This window comes from Candoia aspera, chromosome 2, assembly GCF_035149785.1.
Source record: "Candoia aspera isolate rCanAsp1 chromosome 2, rCanAsp1.hap2, whole genome shotgun sequence".
NCBI classification, from domain to species: Eukaryota; Metazoa; Chordata; class Lepidosauria; order Squamata; family Boidae; genus Candoia; species Candoia aspera.
In genome coordinates this window covers 88,379,328-88,405,216 of record NC_086154.1, presented here as the reverse complement: position 1 = coordinate 88,405,216, position 25,889 = coordinate 88,379,328, and the positions used below count along the sequence as shown (strand labels likewise).

Below are 25,889 nucleotides of genomic sequence, written 5' to 3'. Positions count from 1 at the left end.
ACATGGATTCAAACCGCTGACCTTCCGATCAACAAGCTCAGCAGCTCAGCGGTTTAACCCGCAGCGCCACCGTGTCCTAGCATATACCACCTAATTATTAACACACCTCCTATTTTTGTTTTAAAAAAATTAAATGGTTTCTGTGGTTTCATTATTGTGCTAAATTTGTCTTCTCCACAATAGACTATCCCATACCTCTTTGAATTCTCTGTAGATTCCGATATTAGTATTTTGCATTTGTTTATATCCTTCACTTCAGTTTAAGTTTTCAGAATTTTTAATGGATCTGTTGGGCTCATTGACTTGGTTTGTTCTAAAGTATAACTATTGAAGTAACTGTACAATCCAATTGTTCTGAATTTTGCATCCAGTTTTTTTGCTCCCAACTCTCTACCGTGCTCCTTCATAGTTTCTTCCAAATTCCCACCACGTGGTTTGTTGCAGGAACATTTAGAGATATCAGAGTGTTCTTAGATTAGAATCCTGTGGCCTGTGAAGTGGATTGTTCTGTGCAGAGCTTAACATTAAATTTCCCTAGACTTCTGGAACCTCATGAGATGTATGCATTCCTAAATGTTCCATCCTCTTATTTTCCCCTGATTTCTTTTCTATAGTTTTGTTGCCTGTTTCCTTTTATACTCATATGATTTTTAAAGATTATCTGAAGCCTGCATTCATCATCATGTTATGCTCTCTGCAACAGAAAATTCTTGCCATAGCATCAGAGTTAGGATTTTTTTCGTAGTATGCTATTTTGATATTCCCTTATCTGTGTGATTCTATTTATAAAATTGATTGTTTTTATCATATTTTTAATGTTGTATAAAAGGTTGGTTCTAATTAATCAAACATTTTAGTGATTAACAAAGAAGCAATAGCTCCTTATATTTTATTTATATATTTATTTGCTGTAATAAATTCCACCAAGGTGTTTTTGGTGGAATACTTTGTTTTTGTTTTAAACAAAATCTTTTTGATCCACTGATACATATTTTAATGCCGAACTAATCCTTTTACTGTAATTCCAGCGAATGTTTTCTTCAATAATGTTTCCAGGTTTCAAAATATTATAATGTGTCTCCTCTTTAGGATATATTTTAATGTTAGGTATTTGTGGGTGAATTCTTGGTTTAACTTTTTGTAAACACAGATACACAACCTTCAAAATACCAATCATTTATGACTGTTTATTTTGTTGATAACATTTTTAGTTTCAACTAAGTGATATTTTGATTATGACTTTAATTAATATATTGTTAAGTATTTTCTTCTATGGCATTTCTTCTGTGGGCCATTATTAAAATAATGAGGTCAGTCACCAGGCACACAAGACTAGCAGTTGGGGGTTTTACCCAGGGAAATGATGGAGACATGTGAGTCAAAGCACTTTGATGTCAGAATGCTCCAGCTTCAATATCAGATTGCTCTCTATATATTATGGCGGTCTGTGTGTGTGTGTGTGTGTGTGTGTGTGTGTGTGTGTGTGTGTGTAGAGAGAGAGATTGAGAGAGAGAGAGGACATTCCTATACATAGATAGAGAACAGATATTTTATTTTGGTGATTCTTGGACCTTTTCTAGCATTTCAACTGGGGCATAGAATACACTTTTGCATTTTTATGTCAGATTTCCCTTTTCCAAGCATCATTACTTGGTGTTTAATTCCCATTTTAAGGTTTCCATTGTTTTTGCAATGGCTGTCAGTTTTTTTCAGATAGTTTCAATATTTTCATTGCTAAGGTTTGGCCATGTTAGAGATGGAACAGCATTCATCAAAATACATTTTAGGCTCTTTTCCCATTGTAGCATGACTTAGTAAATTTTCCTTAGGTTGCCAATTTTTGTATTTAGGGTAATATTTGCTGCAATGTTCATAGCATCCCCAGCCATCAGCAAGTTCATTTTAGGGGCATAAAAATGACAAGAATACCATTGCTTATGTTCTTTCTAAAGTCTGATAGGATATAAGAGTTTAAAATGCTTCCTTGAAGGGCATTCATGGAAGGAGCCTTTGGAGACCTTGAGAAAGGGCCTTACAAAAATAGATAAAAGGTGTCATGGCTAAACAGCCTTATTTCCTCATAAACAACAATTCTGGAAAAGACCTTGGTAGAGCTACCTTAAAAGATCTTAAAATGGTTTGCCATTTCTTCCCTGGAAGCCGATGACCATGGCAGAATTATGAGCTGGCGAGTAGACCAGCTCTTCATAATTCCTCTCCGAACAAGGAGAGGACTTGAGACCACCCACAAGTACTCCATACAGTTGCTCCTCATGAGGAGATGACAAGACAGCAGTCTCTGGAAGGTTTAGAGCTCTGGGAGATGACGGAATAGCCATCTTGCTCAACCCACAGTTGGCACCTTTATGGACACTGGGTTTGCATACTTCCTTTTCTAATCACTTTCAGAAATTGCTTGTTAACTGCTTTTCAGCTATTAGGAATCTTTGGATCGACAGGTTTTACAGCACTGGGTGAGTTTCCTTAAATCCTTAGTGAAAGAAGTTTTAAATACAAGTTTAAGGACTTAATTTTTTTTTCTGGAATAAACAGCAAAAGGATGATTAAAACTTTGATTTTAGAACATTAAAAATGGACTAAGAGTCCAGATAAATTTGAAATAAGATTTTGGAATTAATTATAAGAATCCTTCTCATGAGAAAATACTTTTGTTCTGAATTCTTAAACATGATAGGATGGGACTTTGAAGGTTGGACACTAGAGGGAACTAGAAGGAACTATAGCTTACAATTAAAGGAGAAGACCACTTAAATTTGACTTACTAATACAGAATGGAGCAAAATATTTTAACATTCAACATACTGAAGGATATTTTTGAACAATGGACCCAGAAGTTAATTTTAAGAGTGTCTGCCTCTATAGATAGACTGTGTTTAAAAGATGTTATGGAAGGGGAACAAGTTTTACTGGACAAGACTAAGACTGATCTGAAAGTGGATTTAACAATGACAAGCTACAGGAATGATATGGAAAAAGATGCTACACTGGACATACAAAACAAACCGGCTGAGGTCTTAATAATTAAAAGGGATATATAAATAACAAACCAAGAGAGTGACCTGGATAATCTTCCTATATTGGATTTACAAAAGAGGCTTGTTAAAGCTTTGAAGAATTTTGTGAGAAGGGACAAAGAAAAAAATGAAAAGAAATCAAGTTTTAGGACATTATTTGAAGGTACTAAAGATCAAGATTGTTAAAATTAAAAGGAGGGAATATAAAATTGGTTTATTTGATCAAGGTTAAAATAGATACGTTGTTATCCCTGGTAACCCTTAATGGACTTTTGGTGATCAAGACTAAAATGATGAGGTTTCTAACGATTTGTTTATAGATAAGAGATGGGATATGGGAAGAAGAGAGCTTTTGTTTATTTTAAAAGAAGGTGATGAGTTACTAAAATTGTTTGTACTTGTGATGAAGGGGGAAGTCATTTATATATTTCTTTTCTTTTTCTTTACTATATTATTTTTTCTTTCTCTTTTATTTCTTTCTCTTTCTCTTTTCTGCACCTTCTATTTTTTCTTTTTCTTTTTTCTTAGTTTGTATTAGTTTTTTATCATTGCAGTTGTAATGTTTAATAAAATTACTATTAAAAAAGATATTTAAAAAGGTCATTATTATAGAAGGAAACACCACCTGAATAGGTCTGTCATCAGACTAAACACTCAGAAGAGGCACAAAAAATATAAGAAGTTTTTATTTGGTCTGTTAAGGACAACTTACTTTAGGGAAAATTTTAAACTTTCTCCCAGATCTTATCAAATATTGCTGATAAGCATAACGTTTTAAAGGGCCATTTCAATTTGGGACAGGTCCACTGTGAAACTGCTGTTCCTGTTAGGAAATGTTTTCTAACCTTCAGTTGGAATTTGCTGTAACTTAATCTCCTGTAACTTAAATCCATTATTCTGTGTCCTTCACTCTGGAATAAGGAAGAATAGATCTTGACTTTCTTCTATGTGCCATCCTTTCAGGTATTTGAAGAGGTCTATTCCATCCCCCTTTGACTGTCTTTTCTCAGTGCTAAACACACCCAGCTTTTTCAACCTCTTTTCATAGGACTTAGCTTCTAGTCCTCTTATTGCTCTTTTCTGAATTTTTTCTGATTTCTTAAAGCATGATGCCCAGAACTAGGCACAGTATTCAAGATGGGGTCTATCTGAAGAAGAATGAAGGGGAACTATTGCTTCCCACCATTTGAAAGTATACTTCAGTTGATAAACCCTAAAATTGCATTTTCTTTATTTTCTTTTATTTTTTTACAGCCATATCACATTGCTGATTCATATTCAGTTTGCGTTCAAGTACTATGCCAAGGTCTTTTTCCATAAGTACTATTATTAAGCTAAGTGTTCGTTATCCTATACTTATTCATTTTAGTCTTGCTTCATTAGTGGCGAACGTCCCATTGTTTCTGTTAAATGTCATTGTGATATTTTCCGCCCATTTTTCTAACCCATTAAGATCATTTTGGATTTTATTTCTGCCTTCCAACCCAAATTTCTGTTATCTGCAAAATCTGATAATATTCCCTCCACCCCTTCGGTCAAATCAGTAATGAGAAGACTGATCCTCATTGCACCTTTCAAGATACCTTTCTACAGTTTGAAGAGGAGCCATTTGATGAGCACTTTTGAGTATGATTTCTGAGCCAACTATATATCCACTTAATCCCCATGTTACCAAGTCCACACTAAACTAGCTTGCTAATCAGCATGTCATGGGAACTTTTTAAAATGCTTTACTGAAATAAAGATGACTACAGTAGTCTGACAATATATCAAGGAAAATATCTAGTAAAAAAAAGGTTGGTCCAGCAAAATTTGTTCTTGATAACCCATGCCAGCTTTGAGCAACACATTGTTTTCAAGAGGTTTACAGATTGGTTTCTTTATTATTTGCTCTCAAATTGTCCTAGTATTAATGTTAATCAGATTCATTTGTAGTTCCCGGGATCCTCCCCCCCTCACTACTTTTTTTGGAAGATAGAAACTACTTTTGTTCTGCTGTCATCTGCTACTTCACTAGTTGCCCAGGGTTTGTGAAAGATAACATATCAGGGTTCACTCAAAATATCAAGAGGTTCATTCAGTACCCTAGGATGCAGTTCATCTGGATCTGGCAAATGAAACTCATTCAGCATAAATAGGTATTCCCTGACTATGTTTCTATCAATTTCAAGCTCAAGTCTATCCCTTCATCTTGCTTTATACAATTCTCTGATGGAACACAAACTGTTGGAGAAGATGGAAGCAAAACTGGTGTTAAGAATCTCTGTCTTTTCTACCAAAATCAGATAGGAAAGGCACCTTTGGAGAATGCTGTTGCTTTTTAACTATGGCACATTTGGTAAGAAGTAAGGTCCATAGTCAAATAATTGATCCACTAACTGTCTTAACCAATAATACAAATCATACATGGAAACCACATACGTTCCAGGATATTACCAATGGGACTGAAATAAGGAGCAGACAAAATGCAAAGGTCCAGGGTTGTTCTGCACCAATCCTACTTCTTATATGTGATCGTCTCTTATACCTGATAAACTGGATGCAAGTTTGGTATAAATGTGCCATCAGAACGGTGTTGAGTCATAGAAACATCAAGTTGTATTTCAAGCTTTTATCACTGCAGATGGTTTTGAAATAAGTGGAGCCACCCAAGGATTATAATGAATGACAGCTTACAGGATCCACCCTAGTATCAACTCTCAGGGTGAGGCCAAGTGCCCACTGCTGTCACATTGATGTGGGACCAAAAGGGACCATTATTTTCTATCAATTTTCTGCTTACTTCTATCTAGTGACTTTCCGCTTATGTCTGTCTAGAGCTGGGCAGAGTAACAGCATGATCAGTCCAGAGTGATATAGAAAATGTAAGCTACCATTGGAATAGCTTGACAGCCCTGTTTGCAAGCTGTCACTAAGCAAGCTATCATTGTTTGGGGATAGTGGAGACATCTGCCACTGAGTTAAGAATAAAAATAAATTATTCTAATTAAGTGTCCAGCCCTGTTTTCTCTTGAGACATTCCTATAAGAAGACAACTTCTTCTGTTGCCTTCAGTGACTCTGATACTTCAAGATCAGAAATAGTAACCTATTATTTCGCCCACTTGCAATGCAACAAGGGTGTTCTCCCTGCTCTTTAACAAAGATAATAGGTTTAATTGGTAGCTTGTTTCCTTTCAAAAGGAATTTTGGATTTCAATTACAGACACACTGTCTGAACTTCAGAGCTCAGCTGCAGTCACTGGTTTACCTTGTTGCACTCAGCTTTGCTCTGTGCAAAGGAGCGCTCCCAAAAGGGCTTTTACAGAAAAATAATAATGGTGATAGTGGCCATGATGATGATAATGAAAGAATAAGGGATTATTAAAGGGTACCAGGAAGGAAAGGACAGTCATGGCCTTTAATTAGAGACTGAACTTTTAAAGTTAAGGCCAGAATTGACTTGAATAATTTTTTTAAGAAGGGGTTAATTGAGTTCCACATTTCCAGAATTATTGGTTAGATTGTCAGCAGTAGCTGACTAGTCTTGTCAGTTCAGTCATAATATCGTTAGCCAAAAGCACAAACCAAAGTTTGATGCTCTGCAATAATTTTTTTGTACTCAGTCTATGAAAACTAGCCTTGTATTTCAGGTCAGTACAACCAGCCCAAACAATAGAGTGATACATGTCTTGGTTTGCCTCTACAGCAGTCTATTTCCTGATCTCTATTATGGTCAAGAGTGAGTAATATCAAGGTCCATCGGTAGGATTCCACCCCTGGGGGTTTTTTTGAAAGACAGAAAATGCTTCCCATCAAAAGGTTATCCTCAGAAGTCTTGCAAGTTGAAAAAGATTGTGGTCATTGCCCATCCAACCATGAATCTCATTAACCCAGGGTAGGGTTTCTCAACCAGGGTTCTGTGGAACCCTAGGGTTCTGCAAGGGGTCAGTAGGGGTTCCCTGGGAGATCACAATTTATTTTAAAAAATTATTTCAAATTTGGGCAACTTCACATTAAAGAGGAGAGTTTCCTTCTTTATTTTTACTTTAAGAACACTCTTAATGCCTGTAATACAGGCCTACACATAAAACAAATATAATAATTGTGTAACTTGTGGCCTATATTTCAGCCTCAATGTGCAGGGGTTCCCTGAGGCCTGAAAAATATTTCAAGGGTTCCTCCAGGGTCAAAAGTTGAGAAAGGCTGATGCAGAGAGTTCTTATTGATGCAGCTTTGCTCTGTTGAAGTTTTGTTTTATGGAAGAATTTACCACTTTACTGCTGGTTGAAATTAATGATTATTCAAGTAAGTGCCTAGCTTCATTCATGTGCAAGCTGAGGATCCATGGTTTATTCAGTTTTGCTCATAAAACAAAAAGCTGTGCACTGACAGAATATGGGTATGAACTAAAGTGCAACTAAAGAGTTTTGAATGAGCAAAACTCTTACATCCTACAATACTTGATGCTAGTAGTTTGGATCCATGGAATATTGCAATATCCACAAGCCTGGGAACAGGGATAGTTCTCACATTAATATTTGCTGTTCTAAATGAGTACCATTAGCGAACGAAGAGTGATCCACATGCTGCAATGGGATGGGGGAAATAGCCAGTGTAATGTAAATTACTAAAGAAATTACTCTTTCCCATTCTGATTGACAATTCTATCACTGCTCCTGTAAAGTGCTATCTGGAGGGAAATTCAGTAACAGGACCTATGCAGGAATCCAATTTAATTAATTAATTAAAAGCATTTATAGGGCTGTCCACTTCAAACAATGTGATTCCGCTGGCATACTATACCAACAAAGATGTCAAAAACAAAATAAATAATACTAGTTAAAAATAGATATAAACCATTAATTAGCAATCAGGTACTCAAATTTATTGCAATCTTCCAGACATGTCACCATAATGAGGAACTGCACTGAAAAAGAAGGACAAACAAGGCTGCTGGGAAACCAGTTTTGGAATGCAAACTTAGACAGATGTGGATGCGGAACAAAAACAATTAACTCAACCAATTCTAATCCAGATCTTTCCACAAAGGAAAAGGGACACTTGACTTACTATTGTGAAGACAGACATCTTCCCTGTGATGCCTATTTAAAGAAATACATAATCTGATTCATAATCTCCACTCCTTTTGAATGTGAGAGCCAGTGAACTGGAACAGGGGTGGAGAAACCCTGCATGCAATTCTGTGGCATTGTATTTCTTTCGCTAGATACTTTTGAGGAGACAAGGGTTGGTAGTAACCACAAGTCACTTCTAGATCATCAGGAGTTTCCTTGCATTGTGTCAGACAAATTGTCCAGCAGGCTTCTTATTGTTTAAACTAATAATAGAGATTGAATTTTTCCCAATCCTACCTGGGTACTTTGGGGAATGAACCTGAGCTTCGGTAATAACTTTCTGATGCTGACTGAGATATGATTTCTTCAATCAGTTTTACCTTATCCATATTTTTTGGTCATTATTTTTCCTGTTTACTGCAATGCTGCAGTAGCTTCTTTGTCTTTCTCAAATAACCCAAGTCCTGCCTTATCCCCATTTACCCCCAAAGCAAGCAACTTTTCTTGGATGACAGAAACGTCTTTCTGCATTTTCCATTGTCCAGAAATGCTGCCCCATTTTTTTATTCTAGGCATTCTCAACAGTCAATTTGTCCATAATGCAAGACTCATTCAACTTATTAAAAAAGGAAAGAAAAAGACTGAGCTGTTCAAAACCCAACCAAGCACAGCATTTCAAGCAGCTGCATTATCTGATGTCTCTGCCTCACAGTTTTATAGTTTGAAAGGGCGGAAATTTGGAAATCAATGGTGATCATGCAAATGGAGTGAATGAATCATTGAAATGCTTACAGCTGAAAGCAACAAATGTCTCTCTCCCTCTACCCCTTCATAAATATTTCGGTGCCTTCAGCTAGACATGTTTCTTTCTAATTCATGCATCCTCCAAAACTCCACTGAGATTTATGAGATTGTACTAGCAGAGCCACTGCTGGATTTGGCCATCACTATAGTAATATGGTCTCCAATCACATGATAGATTGTTGCTGCTGAATGCAATTGTCTCAAGGAAGCTGGCCAGGAGCTATCCACAGAAGGAAATGAAATGTCCTATGGGAATTGCAGCCTGATCCTATGAGCTACTGGATGCCAGTAGCAGCTCAATGGATCAAGTACTAAGCTTCCAGTCTTCCTATGAAAACAAAAGTCCTAACCCTACCAGTGCATTCATATTCTTGTGTTTTCTCTTTGCCCTTGTTTAGTGTGTCAAAGCATTGTTGTGTTGCTCCTTTAAGGCAGGAGACTGAGTCCTCCATTTAGCCAGCCATGTTCTTTTCTGACCATGGGAATTCTAGGACTGAGGAAGAGATGTTGTGGCTCCATCTGGATTAAGTTGTGGAAGAACCTTGAGATCAGTACCCTCAATATCTTAGTAAAGAAAGATATAAATATATGCCTGGTAGATCTACTGCCATTTCTGAAAAGAATTTTTATTTAGCTGCAGAAATATAGGTTACAGCTGGCCTTACTGTAACTATGGCTCTGCACTGTTATGAGTATAGTGGATGTATATACTGTAATTAACTAGGAAATGTAGTTCTTGTTCTTCCAATTTCTCAGTCTTGAGCATTAAAAGAGACATTGGTCTTTTTATTTAAACTACTTCTGTCTCAGGATGCAAAATATAAAGTGTGTTTTCCTCACCATTTGGATGTATGAAATAACTGCAGTGAGACACACCTTGTGTGAATGAATACCTTCAGAAGAAAATGGTCTGAGTGAATATAAATGGCTGGTTCTCTCAATGCACCATATTGGTGCATTGAGAGAACAAGCCATTTATATGGCTTTCTCAAAAGGAGGTGCTGCAACTAAAGACATCTGCAACCCAGCTTTGTGGGTTATGAGCTCAGAAAATATTTCTGTGTTTTGATTGATACAGGATGCTGACGATGTAGCTAGAATGTATGAATTATTGTACCAGGCTGCAATACATAGTATTAAAATGTAAGCCCCATTGAATCAGAGAGTCTTTCTTTAAGTGGACATGCACAGAATTAGTACTGTAAGTCTTCATTTTATTCAACTGCACCCAGCTAACAGCTTCCATGAAAGACCAAATGAACTTCATAAAATATTTGATATCCTGCCCACAGAATTCAGTTTACCTTTTGCAAACTTATTATTCAACATTAATGTTAATAACTAAATAATAATAATAACAACAACAACAACAACAAAATATAAAGACCTGCAAATAGAAGCAGAATGACTTTGGCAAAAGAAAGCAAAGATAGTACAAATAATAATAGGTGCCTTGAGTACAATTCCAAAACATCTGGAGCACCACTTGGACACCATCGGCATTGACGAAATCACTATCAGTCAATTGCAAAAGGCAGATTTACTTGGAACAGCTTATATCCTGTGAGCATACCTTTAATATTATTACACAACATCTGCCTCTCCCAGGTTCTTGGGAAGGACTTGATAGGTGGACAAAAATGCCAAATCCAGTCTAAACATCTAGCTGACTGTGTGATCAGCTATAATAATTTATTAAATTTATATGCTGCCCAACTCCCACCAACTCTGAGCAGTTATGTTGGCAGATTAGCCTCTCAGCTACCTGGCAAACTATCATACATAAGTGGTTCCACTTTGGTTTTGTTTTATTCACAAGGGCAACCACCCCTTAAAGGTCCATCATGAATGGTGGTTTGATCATGAAGGGGATGCAACCACCCAACAGAACAAACCACAGCAATCTTGTTTATTTTATACTGATGAAAATTACAGGCCATTGTGTGAGTCTGATGTTGCCAACAGTGAAGAGAGACTGCTAATTATAATTCAAAGTGGGAGGAGCATGTCATTCCTTTAAGACTCATTAATCATCTACACTGGCTACACATCTTAAAGCCATCTGGGGCACCCAGAGGCTTAAGCATATGAAGGCTGATTATGGTTGAAACAGAGGGCTTTTATGCCACATTTCATTGAGAAGGAGGGAAAACAGCAGCTGCCTATCTTGAGGGAAATCAGAATCCTGGGCACTCAGTGGGTATCAAACTTTATAGCATCCTTGCCATCCTGTTTGATTTATGACCATAATGGTTAGCTGGCTTAGAGATTAAAGGTTTCCACCAACACAACCAAGAAAAATCCTGAGAGGTTGAGCTTGTAAACCATGAGATTGCTGGGAGGGACTGTAAAATAACTCTGTTCTGAATTTCTCCAAAGAGGAGGTTGTACCATGCCCATGGGATTTCTAAACCACTCCATGGCTTTTGCAGCTTTCCTATGCCACATATCAAACATATCTGCTGTATTCATGCCAAGTTGCAGGCTATCTGCAGACCTATCTGCAGTCACTCCTATCTTGATATTTGTAGTTTCTCTTGATCAGGGTCTCAGAATCTCAAAGGCCAGCACATGGTTCACGAAAGGTAACTATCTATCCACTACATGTACCTGTGCTCAGCAACATAATGTGCAGAAGAGATAAACATGACTGGAATGAATCCACATGCAACAATTCCTTTCCAAGATTTTTTTTGAAGACAACATCATTACCTTTTCCCATTACTGTGAAGCAGCTGTTAGCCAATGAGCATGACTGAAGAAAACAGATCTGGAGTGAAAATCCTTTTGAATTATAGTGCCATCCAGATGTCCTTTAATTTATTTTCTGCTCCAGTGAACCTTCTTTTCGGGACATCTCTGTATTGGGCAGATGCAATTTTCAGGAAGTTGCAAGTCTTAATGCAACTCAAGAGCAGTAGCACCCTTCTGAATGCAATCATTTGGCAGAATTATTTTTAAAACCTGCTCCAAATCTCTTGGTTTGACTGCCTGGGGCAGACAGATGGAAAATGAAAGGATGATCAAATTACAGCCAACAAGCAACATTTAAGCCTAAATTCCTGGCCTCTTTCACATGCAATGAGTCTCAAGAACCTTTTTGGTGTATCTGCTAAATCAGATGGCTAGATGTATGGCAAATTCATATCAATTTATCTCTGGACAGGTGTTAGTTAAAATCCAAAGCAGATACTTAATTCAGAACTGGAGGGGAAAAAAAGACACAAAATGGGCAACCACCTAACAAGTAAATAATCATTTCTTGCTCATTGTTAGGATTCCTTTCTTCTCATTCAATTTTAAATATTTGAACAGAACTCTGCCAAGCTCCAAGCCAACCTGAGATTCCAGCCATTTGCCTGCTCCTTAAACCTAAATAGACTTGGATGGGCTGCCATGACACTCTGGTTGAGAAGGTCTATGATCAGTGCATGCTCAGAGAACTTTTCTTTACTGTTACTTCACATATTCCAGGAATGAGATATAGTACTGAAAACCAGTTCTGCATCTGAGTCAGAACTCCATGTTAACTGCTCTATAAGTTAATTTTGGCTGCATGTGTTAGTAGAAGGAAAATAAATTATAAGTGGAACTGTTGAAAAGGATATGCAGGGATGACAATGTGATTTTCCATGGTTAGTATTAAAAACAACAACTTTTAAATTCATTTGACTTCTGTCAGCATTACCATAAAGCCTCTGTTCATTATTCATTTCAGGTACTACCACTGTTGCAATTTATTACTGTGTGGTGGTGGTGGTGGTGGTGAGAGAATGGCTTAGAATGGCTTATTGGAAGTTCCACTTAAACTGATGTACATCTTCCCACTGGTACGTCTTCTGGTACAAGTGGTAACATTTTCCCTCCTTTGTCATTAATGTATATTTTATTTAGCTGTCTCATTATATTAAAGTATATTTGGTTCACTTGTTTCATTTCTGATATATTATTTTGACATAGAAGCAGCAATTTTGCCAGACCTTTTTTGATTTTCTTATTAATTTTCCATGCTTAAGGTGACCTAGTCTTTTGCTTTATTTGTTTATTTAGACCAACCTTCCCCAACCTGGTGCTCTCCAGATGTCTTTGAATTCTTTAGCTGAGCCTTCCTTCATCCTTCCTAGTGAGGATGAATTTAGACTCAGGAAGAATATACACTTGCTATCCAATTCTATGAATTCCATCAGCTAGTCCAAAGTGCCCCTTTGCAGTCAAAGCCTTCTACAATTACAGTTCCTTGGCTCAGGTGACATGGATGAAATGGCTAGCAGGTATACTGGATTTCTTGCCAAAGCCACAGGGAGAAGCAGAATGCAACTTAGCTACAGAATATTCTTCCAGGTGGATGGATTGAGGGAACACCTGAACATAAAGATATCCCTGACACTTACTGCAGCCAGAGACAAAGTTACTTTGCCAAAATGGCTAAAACATGTATCTTTCCTCCTGGGAGTTTTGGAGATATTTATGAAGAACCAAATGAAGATGTCCAGTTGGTGGCCCTTCAGGTACAGTCTTGATATGAAGGGCAAATGGTGTGTTGGACAAGATGTAGCACTCTAGCTTTCCATGCAGGTGAAGAGGAAACCATAAAATCTTGATACCAATCTATCAGTGCTGCATTCCAGAAAGAACACAGAATAGCTGGAACTGTTCATAGCTGCATAACTGCAAGAGTCATGGGACTGTAGGAATTCTCCCATTAAAGAAAGTCACAAAATCTGGAGATTTCTCTATTCTCCAGATTTTCTCTATTCTCTATTATTTCTATTATTCTCTATTATTTAGCAAATGATCCATCCTCATAGGATTTAAAACGTTTTTCTGTGCCATTATGAGGGCTTGAAATGAAATGAAACTAAATAAAAAAACCCACATGTGGTTTGGCTTCTACAGGTAAGATTCAACGACAGTGACCAGATTCCAATGAGCACACATCTTCCCTTGTTCTGTGGTGCTGACACAGCCATACTCGATTTTAGTGCACCGACAATATTTTAGCTATATTTAGCACCCACTAGGTTTGCCTATATATTTGTAATGTACAACAGCTTATTCCCTTTTGTGGCTCAGATTCTGGAATATATCAGGAGCTAGTCCTTTACCCAACCTTAGTTGAAAATACCAGGTGGGGGGGAAATCCTAACACTTTGGTGTGAATGCCAGCTTTGTGAGCTCACCCCATGGTTACCCAAGCACTTTTTGTAAAGAAGCATGCCATGCATGCTGCTGACACTGCTTCAGATTGGTTCATTTAGCACAAAAGAGCAGGATCTCTTCTGAATATAGAGCACTGGTTGGATGCTTCCTCTTTGTATAACTGCTGTCATAATAAAGATGTCTCTTTGCACTGGACTCACCTCTAAGACTCTGCCGCTGATATACCGGTTGCAGGTCTCACACTTAATACCAAATTGGGCATGATAGTCTGATTCGCAATATGGAACACCATCCCTGTGGGAAAAGAGCAGGCTATTAGACTTAGAAGAGGGAAGGGACAATAAAGCATCACCACACCTCCCACCCCAAGAACAAGTGCTACAGAGTTCCTCGGGGTTCGATGCTGAAATGTCACTCGTACTAAAGGGAAGGCATTGTGAAAACTCCACCGGACAACTCAGTTGCCTACTTTTGCCTTCTAATCTGTATTTGCTCATAATCTGCTAGTGCCCTTTCAGATAAATCTGCAGTTGCCTGACAGCAGCAGGCCCTTAAGTACCAGAGTGTAGGAATGGGCCACGAGAGAATCCTTTGACGAACTCTTTCTAACCACTTGCTCAGTTGGATGAGACTGATTCAGAAATATGCAGGAGGGGCAAATGTATGTCATGAAAAGGCAGTATACCCACCAGCACATACAGTTTATACAGTTGGTAAAAACTATAAAGTTGGTAAAAACAAGACCTGGAGCTGACTGTAGTTCCGATCACGAACTTCTTATTGCACAATTTAGGATCAGTCTAAAGAGATTAGGGAAGACCCACAGATCAGCTAGATATGAGCTCACTAATATTCCTAAGGAATATGCAGTGGAGGTGAAGAATAGATTTAAGGGACTGGACGTAGTAGATAGGGTCCTGGAAGAACTCTGGACAGAAGTTGGCAGCATTGTTCAGGAGGCGGCAACAAAATACATCCCAAAGAAAGAGAAAACCAAGAAGGCAAAATGGCTGTCTGCTGAGACACTAGAAGTAGCCCAAGAAAGAAGGAAAGCAAAAGGCAACAGTGATAGGGGGAGATATGCCCAATTAAATGCAAAATTCCAGAGGCTAGCCAGAAGAGATAAGGAATTATTTTTCAACAAGCAATGTGTGGAACTGGAAGAAGACAATAGAATAGGAAGGACAAGAGACCTCTTCCAGAAAATTAGAAACATCAGAGGTAAATTCCAGGCAAAAATGGGTATGATCAAAAACAAAGATGGCAAGGACCTAACAGAAGAAGAAGAGATCAAGAAAAGGTGGCAAGAATATACGGAAGACCTGTATAGGAAGGATAACAATATTGGGGATAGCTTTGATGGTGTGGTCAGTGAGCTAGAGCCAGACATCCTGAAGAGTGAGGTTGAACGGGCCTTAAGAAGCATTGCTAATAACAAGGCAGCAGGAGACGACAGCATCCCAGCTGAACTGTTCAAAATCTTGCAAGATGATGCTGTCAAGGTAATGCATGCTATATGCCAGCAAATTTGGAAAACACAAGAATGGCCATCAGACTGGAAAAAATCCACTTACATCCCCATACCAAAAAAGGGAAACACTAAAGAATGTTCAAACTATCGAACAGTGGCACTCATTTCACATGCCAGTAAGGTAATGCTCAAGATCCTGCAAGGTAGACTTCAGCAATTCATGGAGCGAGAATTGCCAGATGTACAAGCTGGGTTTAAAACAGGCAGAGGAACTAGGGACCAAATTGCCAATATCCGCTGGATAATGGAAAAAGCCAGGGAGTTTCAGAAAAACATCTATTTCTGTTTTATTGACTATTCTAAAGCCTTTGACTGTGTGGACCATAACAAATTGTTGCAAGTTCTTAGTGGTATACCAAGTCATCTCATCTGCCTCCTGAGGAATCTGTATAACGACCAAGTAGCAATAGTAAGAACAGACCACAGAACAATGGACTGGTTTAAGATTGGGAAAGGAGTATGGCAGGGCTGTATACTCTCACCCTACCTATTCAACTTGTACACACAACACATCATGCGACATGCTGGGCTGGCTGAATCCAAGGCTGGGGTTAAGATCGCTGGAAGAAACATTAACAATCTCAGATATGCAGATGACACCACTTTGATGGCTGAAAGCGAGGAGGAACTGAGCAGCCTCATGATGAAGGTGAAAGAAAGTACAAAAGCTGGATTGCAGTTAAACCTCAAAAAACCCAAGATTATGGCAACCAGCTTGATTGATAACTGGTAAATAGAGGGAGAAAATGTAGAGGCAGTGAAAGATTTTGTATTTCTAGGTGCAAAGATTACTGCAGACACTGACTGCAGCAAGGAAATCAGAAGATGTTTAATCCTTGGGAGAAGAGCAATGACAAATCTCGATAAAATAGTTAAGAGCAGAGACATCATACTGACAACAAAGGTCCACATAGTTAAAGCAATGGTGTTCCCCATAGTATCATATAGCTGTGAGAGCTGGACCATAAGGAAGGCTGAGCAAAGGAAGATAGATGCTTTTGAACTGTGGTGGTGAAGGAAAACTCTGAGAGTGCCTTGGACTGCAAGAAGATCAAACCAGTCCATCCTCCACGAAATAAAGCCAGACTGCTCACTTGAGGGAATGATATTAAAGGCAAAACTGAAATACTTTGGCCACATAATGAGAAGACAGGACACCCTGGAGAAGATGCTGATGCTACGGAGAGTGGAAGGCAAAAGGAAGAGGGGCCGACCAAGGGCAAGATGGGTGGATGATATTCTAGAGGTGATGGATTCAACCTTGGGGGATCTGGGGGTGGTGACGACTGACAGGAAGCTCTGGCGTGGTCTGATCCATGAAGTCACGAAGAGTCGGAAGCGACTGAACGAATAAACAACAAAAACCCACCAGTACAAAGGGCGGAGGGTGGAAGGAGGGTTCTGTTTATTCTAGTAGACAGCAAGCCTCTGATGCAAGCTGTAGTCAGCACGAAGGCTCGGAGGAGTCAAAAGGAAAAGAGAATATGGTGCATGGCCAGGATGCATCTGAGATAGGCTGCTTCACATATTATATTTTCCACACAATTGTTCATATTTATTTCAGGGAAACAAAGCTTGAAAAACAGAATGTCTTGATGACTGTGTGTCTGTTTTTTGCCTGTTACCTGGCCCGTAAGTTCACCCACTATGCTTTTCTTTCCTTACTGAATAGAACCATTCATCTTTATGTGAAATGATCCAGAGGATCTTTTGGTGGAATGTGCTCACAGGTTGCTCTGGGGCTAAAGGTATTCACTGATTAATCATTGTGACGGAATAATAAAATCATTAATTGCACCATAAATGTGGGTTTTAAATTGGATTTTAACAGAAGTTGTCCAATGACTTTCACTGCTAATGGCAGTTTTACAAACAATTATCTTTAGTGAATTTTAGATAATGTTACCCCCAATAAAAGGAATTCCACTGTTTTACTCAGTCAAGACAAAATGCTGTTCTTGTTAAACAGCCTCAGATATTACTTGGCACTGGGATTCTGGAACATCATTTATTTAATTCTCCTTCATCTCCATAGTGCAGATATAAGCAATTTTTACTGCAGCATTTGTGTGCTCTGTTGAATGACACCTGCATAAAACTTGATCTAAAGTTTTTCTCCAGAGAGAATTATTTTCTGGCACCATTATTACCTGATTACCCACTGAAATGTGTATGTAAAGCAAGGTCCATTGTCAGATATGTTGCTATGATGGATAATCTAAGCCAAGCTATTGTAAATGAGGATTAAATAAGAAAAAAATTAAATAATGTTTACTAAGAATTAATTAATATGCCAGTGCTATTTAGGATATAGCAAATAGAATGGTTGGATGCTGTAGTAAATGGATCAGGACTAATTCCTGAATTAGTGGGGACTGGACTATATGATACTTGATTGGATTAGCAAACAACAAATAAATACATAAGTAGACCAATTTATGATTCCAGGAGCCCAGGTACTTGCAATCATCCTAGGATCTTCATGTGTAACTGCCCAAAGAGTGGAAATTGAAAACACTTTTTGAATTCTTACTGAGCAACTGGAAAGAGTACTGATTTTACAAAAACTAGAAAATCACTTCAAAAAACTCTCCTCCTCACGGAGCAAGGGGCCTCAGAAGACTGCAGCTATATTCCCTTACAGTAAGTCCATAAAAGTGGGGTCAAAGGAAGCACAAGTGACTCTTGCTTCCTCCAGGAGTGAAAGGTGATCCATTGTATGCACTGAAATGCACACATTCCAGTTGTACATGAAATTCTTGGATTCTGCTACAGGAAGATATCCACATCTCTCTTCTTTGTGCATTAGTCAAGAATGGTAAAAAGACAAAGTACAAATCTGTTTTGCTTCCTCTTTCTCTCTTGCTTCTAATGTGCAAAGTCAGTACTAGATTCCCAGATAAAGCAGCCCAGAATTCTTCAAGAATACCATCCAGTGCTTAGCTTTGAAGGAATCCCCACCCATCCAGCTTATGCAGCTGAAATGTGCATCAGGAAGAGGTGGAAACACGCACTTGCTAATGTATTCTCCGGTCAGGATGATTCCACAGGTTTGGCACTTGAAGCAGCTGACATGCCACTGTTTTTCTAAGGCCAGGAGGGACTGACCTTGCTTGATCTCCTCTTTGCAACCTGCACATTCTAGGGTACAAAGGAAACACAGAGAACTAATCACACAGCAGAAGTAGGAGCACCCCAAATAGATTTAATATCTGTATGGAAGAGAACAGTGTCTACAAATGGCATGCCTTCTGGAGCCATAAAGAACAACAACATGAATGACAGACATTAAGCAAAGGGTTCAAATGTTCAGAATGACTTATGTTATACACAGGACTATCTCGAGATGTCTAGTAGGAAAGGACCTCTACTTTGCATAAGAGTCAATCTGGAGAACCTCAGTTGCATGATTTTCCCTACAGATAGACAACTATCCAAGATTGAGGTGTCCACAGGATGGACCAGCCCCCCTTCCCATTGTGATTGGCCATACTGGCTAGGAAGGTTGACAGGTGTGATCTCAACTAGAGACCATCAGGTTGGGGAAGTCAGATATGGGCATTTTAAAAAGCCATGTGAATGCTCCTCCTGGGTATCCTTATTCTGGGTATGATTTTGGATTTATTGCTAAATCACTGTAACACCAAACACTACTTTATAACCCTGTTTATAAAGCAGCTGCTTACAGCAGCATCAGCAGTATTGCTATCAGAGTGTATAAGCCTAGTGGAATATTTGAAATGTTCAATACTGTATCTACATGATGAGTCATAATATTGACAGTCTTGGAAACTATTTACACATGTAGATTCTTGTTCAGACCTTATCTAAGGGAAGTTAACAGAAAAGTTAATAAAAAGTGAAGAGCTACCTTGGCAAGATGGGTGGCTATATCAATTGAATAAAATAAATAATTTATTGAATATTATTGATATTATTGATATACCCCCCCATCTATTTCAGATAAAAATGCACAAAATGGTTTCAGTATGAAAGATATTTACCTCTTTCAAACGAAAAGATTCAATTATCCTGAATAATTCTAATTGCAGGATGCAGATATTCCACTGTTTTATACTGAGCTGAGTGACTTTCTGTTTCAGTTTATGTTTATGGAATCTGTTTTTGTGTATTTGACTGTTGGCAAGTATAAATTATGTTAACACACACAAAGCCCCCCCAAAGCATTTGAGTCAGCTGTTGTCATCTTCCTTTCCTGGAGAATTACAGATTGTCATTTTAATCTTGATCCTGCTGCTTGAACCAATTTAGATAGGATATTGCAGGTGTATGTTTGCTCTGGTGAAAAGAAAAGAAAAGAAAAGAAACCCACAACATCTAACCAAGACTCAAGGAGAACCTGGCATGTATCGAATGCTGACCAAATACTAGAGTGTAAGGGTATTATAGACCACTTTGTTTAATGGTCATACCATGTTGAACTATTTACATCAAGAATGGTGGGGTGGGGGTGGGGAGGAATACATGGGTTAAATATTTCTGGAAGGCTCCCTCTGTTTTAGAAAATGTAGACTAGAAGGAGATTTTTGGATTTAAGCCAGTGTAGTAAAAGCTGTTTCCTAACTTCTGTCTATCCCAGCCAGACTTGGTGCATGCCTGTGTATTTATCCCTCTTCCTTCCTTTCACATTTCCTTTGCTGCTGTTCAGTTCAGTAGCAGGAAGCACATGGGCCTGAAAGGGGTGGCGGTCTCTGCTGTGACTGGCTCTTCCATTCTGTCTCCTCAGCATCAAAAATCCACTAGATTGTCAAGGAGTCACTCTGATATGTAGGATGCTCATTGGAGTGGTCAATAGCTGTGGAAAATCTCACCCATATATGCTAGGGATAAGCTGTTGCCAAAGGTATTTAATAAAGTAATTCTGACTGCCGCTGCATTTTCACCTGACACACCTCTAAGTGCTGGAGGGGTTGTTTAAAAATGCAAAGTAGACTGACAATCTCCTCTGATCGCTCTTCTCTCATATTGCTCACCTGTCAACACAATTGCTGGTTTGCCACTTGTCCTGACAGTGGATTCCACTGCTAGGGTAGCTTCAGGGAATCTTTGCTGTACATGAGTATCAAGCAATACTTTAATCTCAGAATCTTGCATCCTAACAAGGTTCTCTTCCTGCCTTGCCTTCCAAAATTACAGCTAGTTGTCACTGAACTCACCCATGGAGATACGGAGACAGCAAGAGCTAACGCAGAAAAAACATTGGGGAGATGCTGTTCTTTGCACGTTATATCCCGTAGTTATGAATTATCTATAGAGCCTTTTTGTAACCTGAACTGAACAGCTAAGGTGAGCAGTGAATTTCAAAGGAAGATGTAGGCTTCATGTGACCTGACAGTGCTGAAGAGAATGAGGAGGAACAGTGAGGGGGGCAGGGGGAGGCAAAAAGATATTGTGGTCTTGCATTGTTTTTTTTTTTCCTCAGGGGTTTCTTAACAGGTTCCTGGAAACTAAGTTGGGAGGAAAAGATGAGCCCTTTTTTGTGCTGATCCAGCAGATTTGTCCTACGCAGCTCAATTCATTGTGGCTTGTTTCTGAATTTTCATTTGCAAGAATAGCTGGGCTGACTGGTTGGGTGCAGCAAAAGGCCTCCGCTCTTTGAGATCTGGATATTCTTCTTCCCTCTCATGTAGGTATGCAGGGTCACTTTAAGCTGTCACATTTTAATGCCAGCTTATCTAGTTCATACTTTTGGAACCTCTAAATTATCCTGAACATAATTATACTTCTCAGTATTTTATAACATAATTTGCAACTCAAAATAAGGGCAATAATGCATACAGCAAGGTATACATAAAACGTATTAAACCAGGGGTGGTCTCTTGCATCAGATGTTATGAAATGTGCACAAATGGCATATACCAAGAAAAATGGGTACAAAGCTGTGTGGATTAGTAGAACTATACATGAATATGCATCCACATGTTTGTGCAGACTTTTGAAGAAACAGAGAAGTGGGACAGAATAAAAGTGTAGAAAGGAAAAAAGGAACCAAGCAAAATCTACTTTGATAGTTGTATCTATTCATACTTCCATCCTATATTATAGAAAAAGTATTAGCTAGCTTAAAAGTAGCTTAGCAGCTTAATGGGTTTTCATTTGTCCAATGCCTAGTATTAAATAGCACCCTGATTTTACTAATATCACACCAATAGGAGCAGGGTGAGACAAAGACATTTTGATGCAAAAAGAATCCCAGGGATATCCGCCTTTTGCTAGTTAACATGGGACACCAGAAATCCCTTATGCACCAACCTGTGTGAACTCTTATCCTTTGTACATAGTCCCCATCTGTTTTGAAGAAGCATCTTGTCAATGGCATTTGTAGATCCAACACATGTATTTCTAACCGTAATGCCATGATCAGAAACCAACTCAAGAAGCCACAACATCTTATCCATGAGCAGAAACTTTGAAGCATTTGGACCTGAAAGGAGAACTGCCACCTTCCTTGTTCCAAAAAAAGTTCATTACAGGGACAAATGTTGAACCAAAGGGTAGGTAAGAATGACATTTAAGATTCTTACCTTATGTGGCATTGGTTGGTTTAATGAGGCATCCTTTATATCAAAATAGTAAAGCACAATAACACAGTGCAGTCATTATCTGGAGGTGCTACAAATACAGAAACTAATGAGGAGAGGGGGCTCGGTGTTTGAGTACACATTTCCACTTTCTATTATTTTAATGGCTGCAGATCGGTGGAATTCCAAGACCCAGTCCCCTTTGTGGTCCCTATGGAACATCTGCATTCCATGCAAATTTTAAAAGCAAAGCAAGCCTATCTTGGACAGCTTCTTCTTTAGCTCAATTCAGCTGATCTGGGAACAGAAATACAGTACCTCCACCCGTTTTTCCTGGAAAAAGGGTGAGACAACACTGTGGAATTCTTGTTGACTTTGGCTTTTTGATTCTCCTGCACTATGACAGCATTTTAAAGATTGAAAATAGGAGCAGAAAAGAAACTACCTTTTCCAAATGCAGCTACAGTACAAATATCATGTTTCAGTACAAACAAAGATAGGAATTTGACTTTTACTAGCTCAACCCATATAGGCCACAGTCTAGCTGAGACTTCTGCATGTACCAGCAACTGAAATCAACAGGCTTATGTCCTCTTAATTCTCCTGTTGAATTGTGGCCACTGTGTTCTTGTCTGGCAGCTTCGAACAGCTCTGCCAAGAGCAAGCTGTCACAGGGAAGTACTGTTTTGTGACTGTAGCAAGGAGTACTGTGCCATTCTTCTCTTGGTAATCAATGCCTCTAAGGAGACAGCAACATCTATTGCCTCCACTCTGAGATCACACAGCTTGCAGTGCAATTGCATCCAGCTGGTTGGCAGCCCAGTAGAGATTGCTCATTACAAGGCTTTTAAAAGAGCCCCCTGTTTATATGTTCAGTAAGCAACAGCTTTTCAGGTCTGTTGGGCATAGATGCCACCAAGTAGCCTGAAGATGGCTTTTGCTTCTGGGTCCTTTTCCAGCCACTGATCTCAGTATGATCTAACAAGCCACAAGCAAGGAATGTCTCTCCCACACTCAGTTCTTGCAACTGGGAGTTGGGGAGGGACATGCTTGATTCAGGGCTTGAATGATGAAAGAATTCTGAACAGAGAGAAAGCAAAGGGGTCCTTTTCCACATAGGGAGCCCACAACCTTTCACAGAGAAACCTGAGGTGTGCAGTAGTGGGAAGGGGTATGAAAGGCTGTGTCCTGCCAGGGAACTAAATGCCTTGTGGGTCATGGACTTTTCATAAACTCATCTGTGCTTCAGTCTAAGATAGGTCAACAAGAGAGAAACAAATAGCAGCTGTACCACTTGGACAACTCCAAGTGTAGGCACTTCCATCAAGGTAAAAGGCTTTACCAAGGCATTACTAGAAGTCACTTCTCTAGCACTTTGAGTTTTCCAGTATGTGCACGTCCATCAGAAGTTCAGCATAACCCAAAGAATAAAAAGTATGAAGCTATCGTTAATGTAAAACATAGGCAAGCTGTATCTCCAAATCATCTTTGTGTGGCCCTTAGAGTCCCCTCTGATTGGAAGCACAATTTCCTCCCATTTTCAGGTGGGAAATATATGAAAACTGTACTATAAGCACTAAAGAAGGCATAACAAACTCAGCCCCACCACACCCACAAATATGGTATGATTGTTTCCACATTGTGGTCTTGACCTCTCTCACCCACCCAAAAAAAAAAGTCAAATGCAGCCTTTGGCCAGCACGGATACATGATCACATTTGTGTATTTTATTTATTCTGATTTTTAAAATCATCATCATCATCATCATCATCATCATCTTTTTACTTTGTTTTAACCTGGAATAATTTAATGACTATGGGTATTGTAAACTACTTTCAGATTTTCTATAATTCAAAGTGGTAGAGAAATAGTTTGAATTAATGGTGATAGTGATGATGATGATGATGATCATCATCACCATCTATAAGATATTCTGAATTTTTTTCCTCTCAAGAATCCCACATAGCTTGAACTAGGAAAAGAATTCTTTGAGATGTGTTCTTTCAAAAAGTCTTAGAAATTTGAACCAGCTATTGTTATACTTTACACTGGGTCCTTTTTAAAATTTTGGTTCATGTGCACAACAAATTCTATAATCCTAATTCTATAACCTAAAATTAGTTGAGGGAAAAAATCCTACTAGATTGCATAAAATGGCATAAATTCTAAGTTGCTAGATGACCTCTGGTACCATCATAGTTTTCACAGTATTTCCTTTCCTCAATCTTCTCTGCACGCTGCATAAAGAAGAGGAATCAACCTGACTTACGGCTTGGTCCATGAATCTTGATAGGTTTGTTGCTAATCAGTGAATGGGAACAAGTCTGGCAAACACAGTCCTTGCCACTGAACGTTACTTTATCTCCAATAGGAAACGGCTTCCTGAAACAAAGAAAAATAAGCAAGGCGGTCAGAAATGCACAGATTAATTACCAGTGTGAAACTACTAGTTTGCAAAATTATTACACTGAGTCAACTGTTATGGTTCATGTATGATATATTCTAAAGAGCCTATTAATGAAGTTTGGAATTTAATGTTTATGGGAAAAAATGAAGTATAGGAAGCTTGCTTGCTTGGGAAAATTTGTTGACAACTCAATTGTCCTCTGTTATTTTTGTGCATTATGATGACTCAAATTTGGAAAATTTTCACTCTTGGTTAATTCTGGATGAGTTGAGAAAAGCAGTTTATGCAAGCCACAGAATTAATTACTTGCTGACTACCTTAGCTACTGTATAAGCAAAGACATGGCAGATGAAAGGTGACACTTTTGACATGATGTTGCCAAACAAGGATCTCAGGGAACTTGCCCATCCTGTTTCTAAAGGAAAAATAATGTTTAAAGTAATTCTCACTGGCCCAGGAGCTATCTTTGAATTCGCTAATCAGTGCAGCTAGAACCACCTCTTGAAAAGAGTCTGAAAGTCACTATGAAGTAAGAGGTTTTTTCCTTTTACCATAAGGATGAACCAGCTGGGAAGCCTCCAAAAAAAAAAACCTAGTTAAACAGGCAGGCAATCATTCCAAAAGTATACTGAAGAGTAAAAAACATAAAATGCCTACACCAATTCAGAGAATGGACTTTTTAAACCTGGGCCAAATTTAATGATTTGTGCTTTAGTGTTTTGTTTTGTATTGTTTCATAAAAGGGGAGGGTAGACTTTTGTTTTTACTTTAGATGAGGATAAACGCACAGCACTGTTTTGAGCTTGAGTGTCTTCCAAAAATATTCAAAACCACCCGTTTTGCATTCAGAATAGCTGTTTCATGCTTGAAATGGGGCACTGAAAAGGTTTTGTTCTGAATTTGAAACAGTTTGATTCAAAACTTTCTGCATATCTCAGGAGAAACCTTGGCCATCTTGCTGAAAGGAGAGTAATGTATCTACATTTCCTGAAGCAGTAATGTTCCCCTGCACTTTTACTGCTGAGAAATGATTTTTCAGGAGTGTTTGAATGGAGGAATTCAGTCCAGTTGTTATTTACTTTTAAAACACTGAGATAAAGTCTCAGTTGCTGCTGGCTTCATGGACATGTACAGTAGTTTTCTTGGCAACAATATGGAAAGAGCTTCTTGTTGCAGGATGGCCTTTTGACTTCCCAGTCTAACCTACAGATATTTCCTAATGATCGGTCACCTCAACACTAATTTGATTTAACCCTGCTTAGATTTTCAAAAACAACCATTGTTGACTTGGTTACCACCATTCAGCTCATGTTATCTTTAAAGCATTACAAGCAACCAACCCCACTAGGAACCC

At 38.6% G+C, this 25,889-nt stretch overlaps 1 protein-coding gene across 3 annotated transcripts in view; it reads right to left on the bottom strand.

The window, feature by feature from the left end:
* The window catches only part of ABLIM3 (actin binding LIM protein family member 3), a 159,803-nt gene that overhangs the window by 40,535 nt on the left and 93,379 nt on the right, over positions 1–25,889 (bottom strand). For all 3 annotated transcript variants that reach the window (XM_063292410.1, XM_063292407.1, XM_063292408.1), the window contains exons 4-6: positions 24,398–24,510; positions 18,601–18,727; positions 14,256–14,349 (exon numbers count right to left, since the gene is read on the bottom strand). In XM_063292410.1, coding sequence (XP_063148480.1) covers positions 14,256–14,349; positions 18,601–18,727; positions 24,398–24,510 — 334 coding nt within the window. The remainder of the gene's footprint in view (positions 1–14,255; positions 14,350–18,600; positions 18,728–24,397; positions 24,511–25,889) is intronic.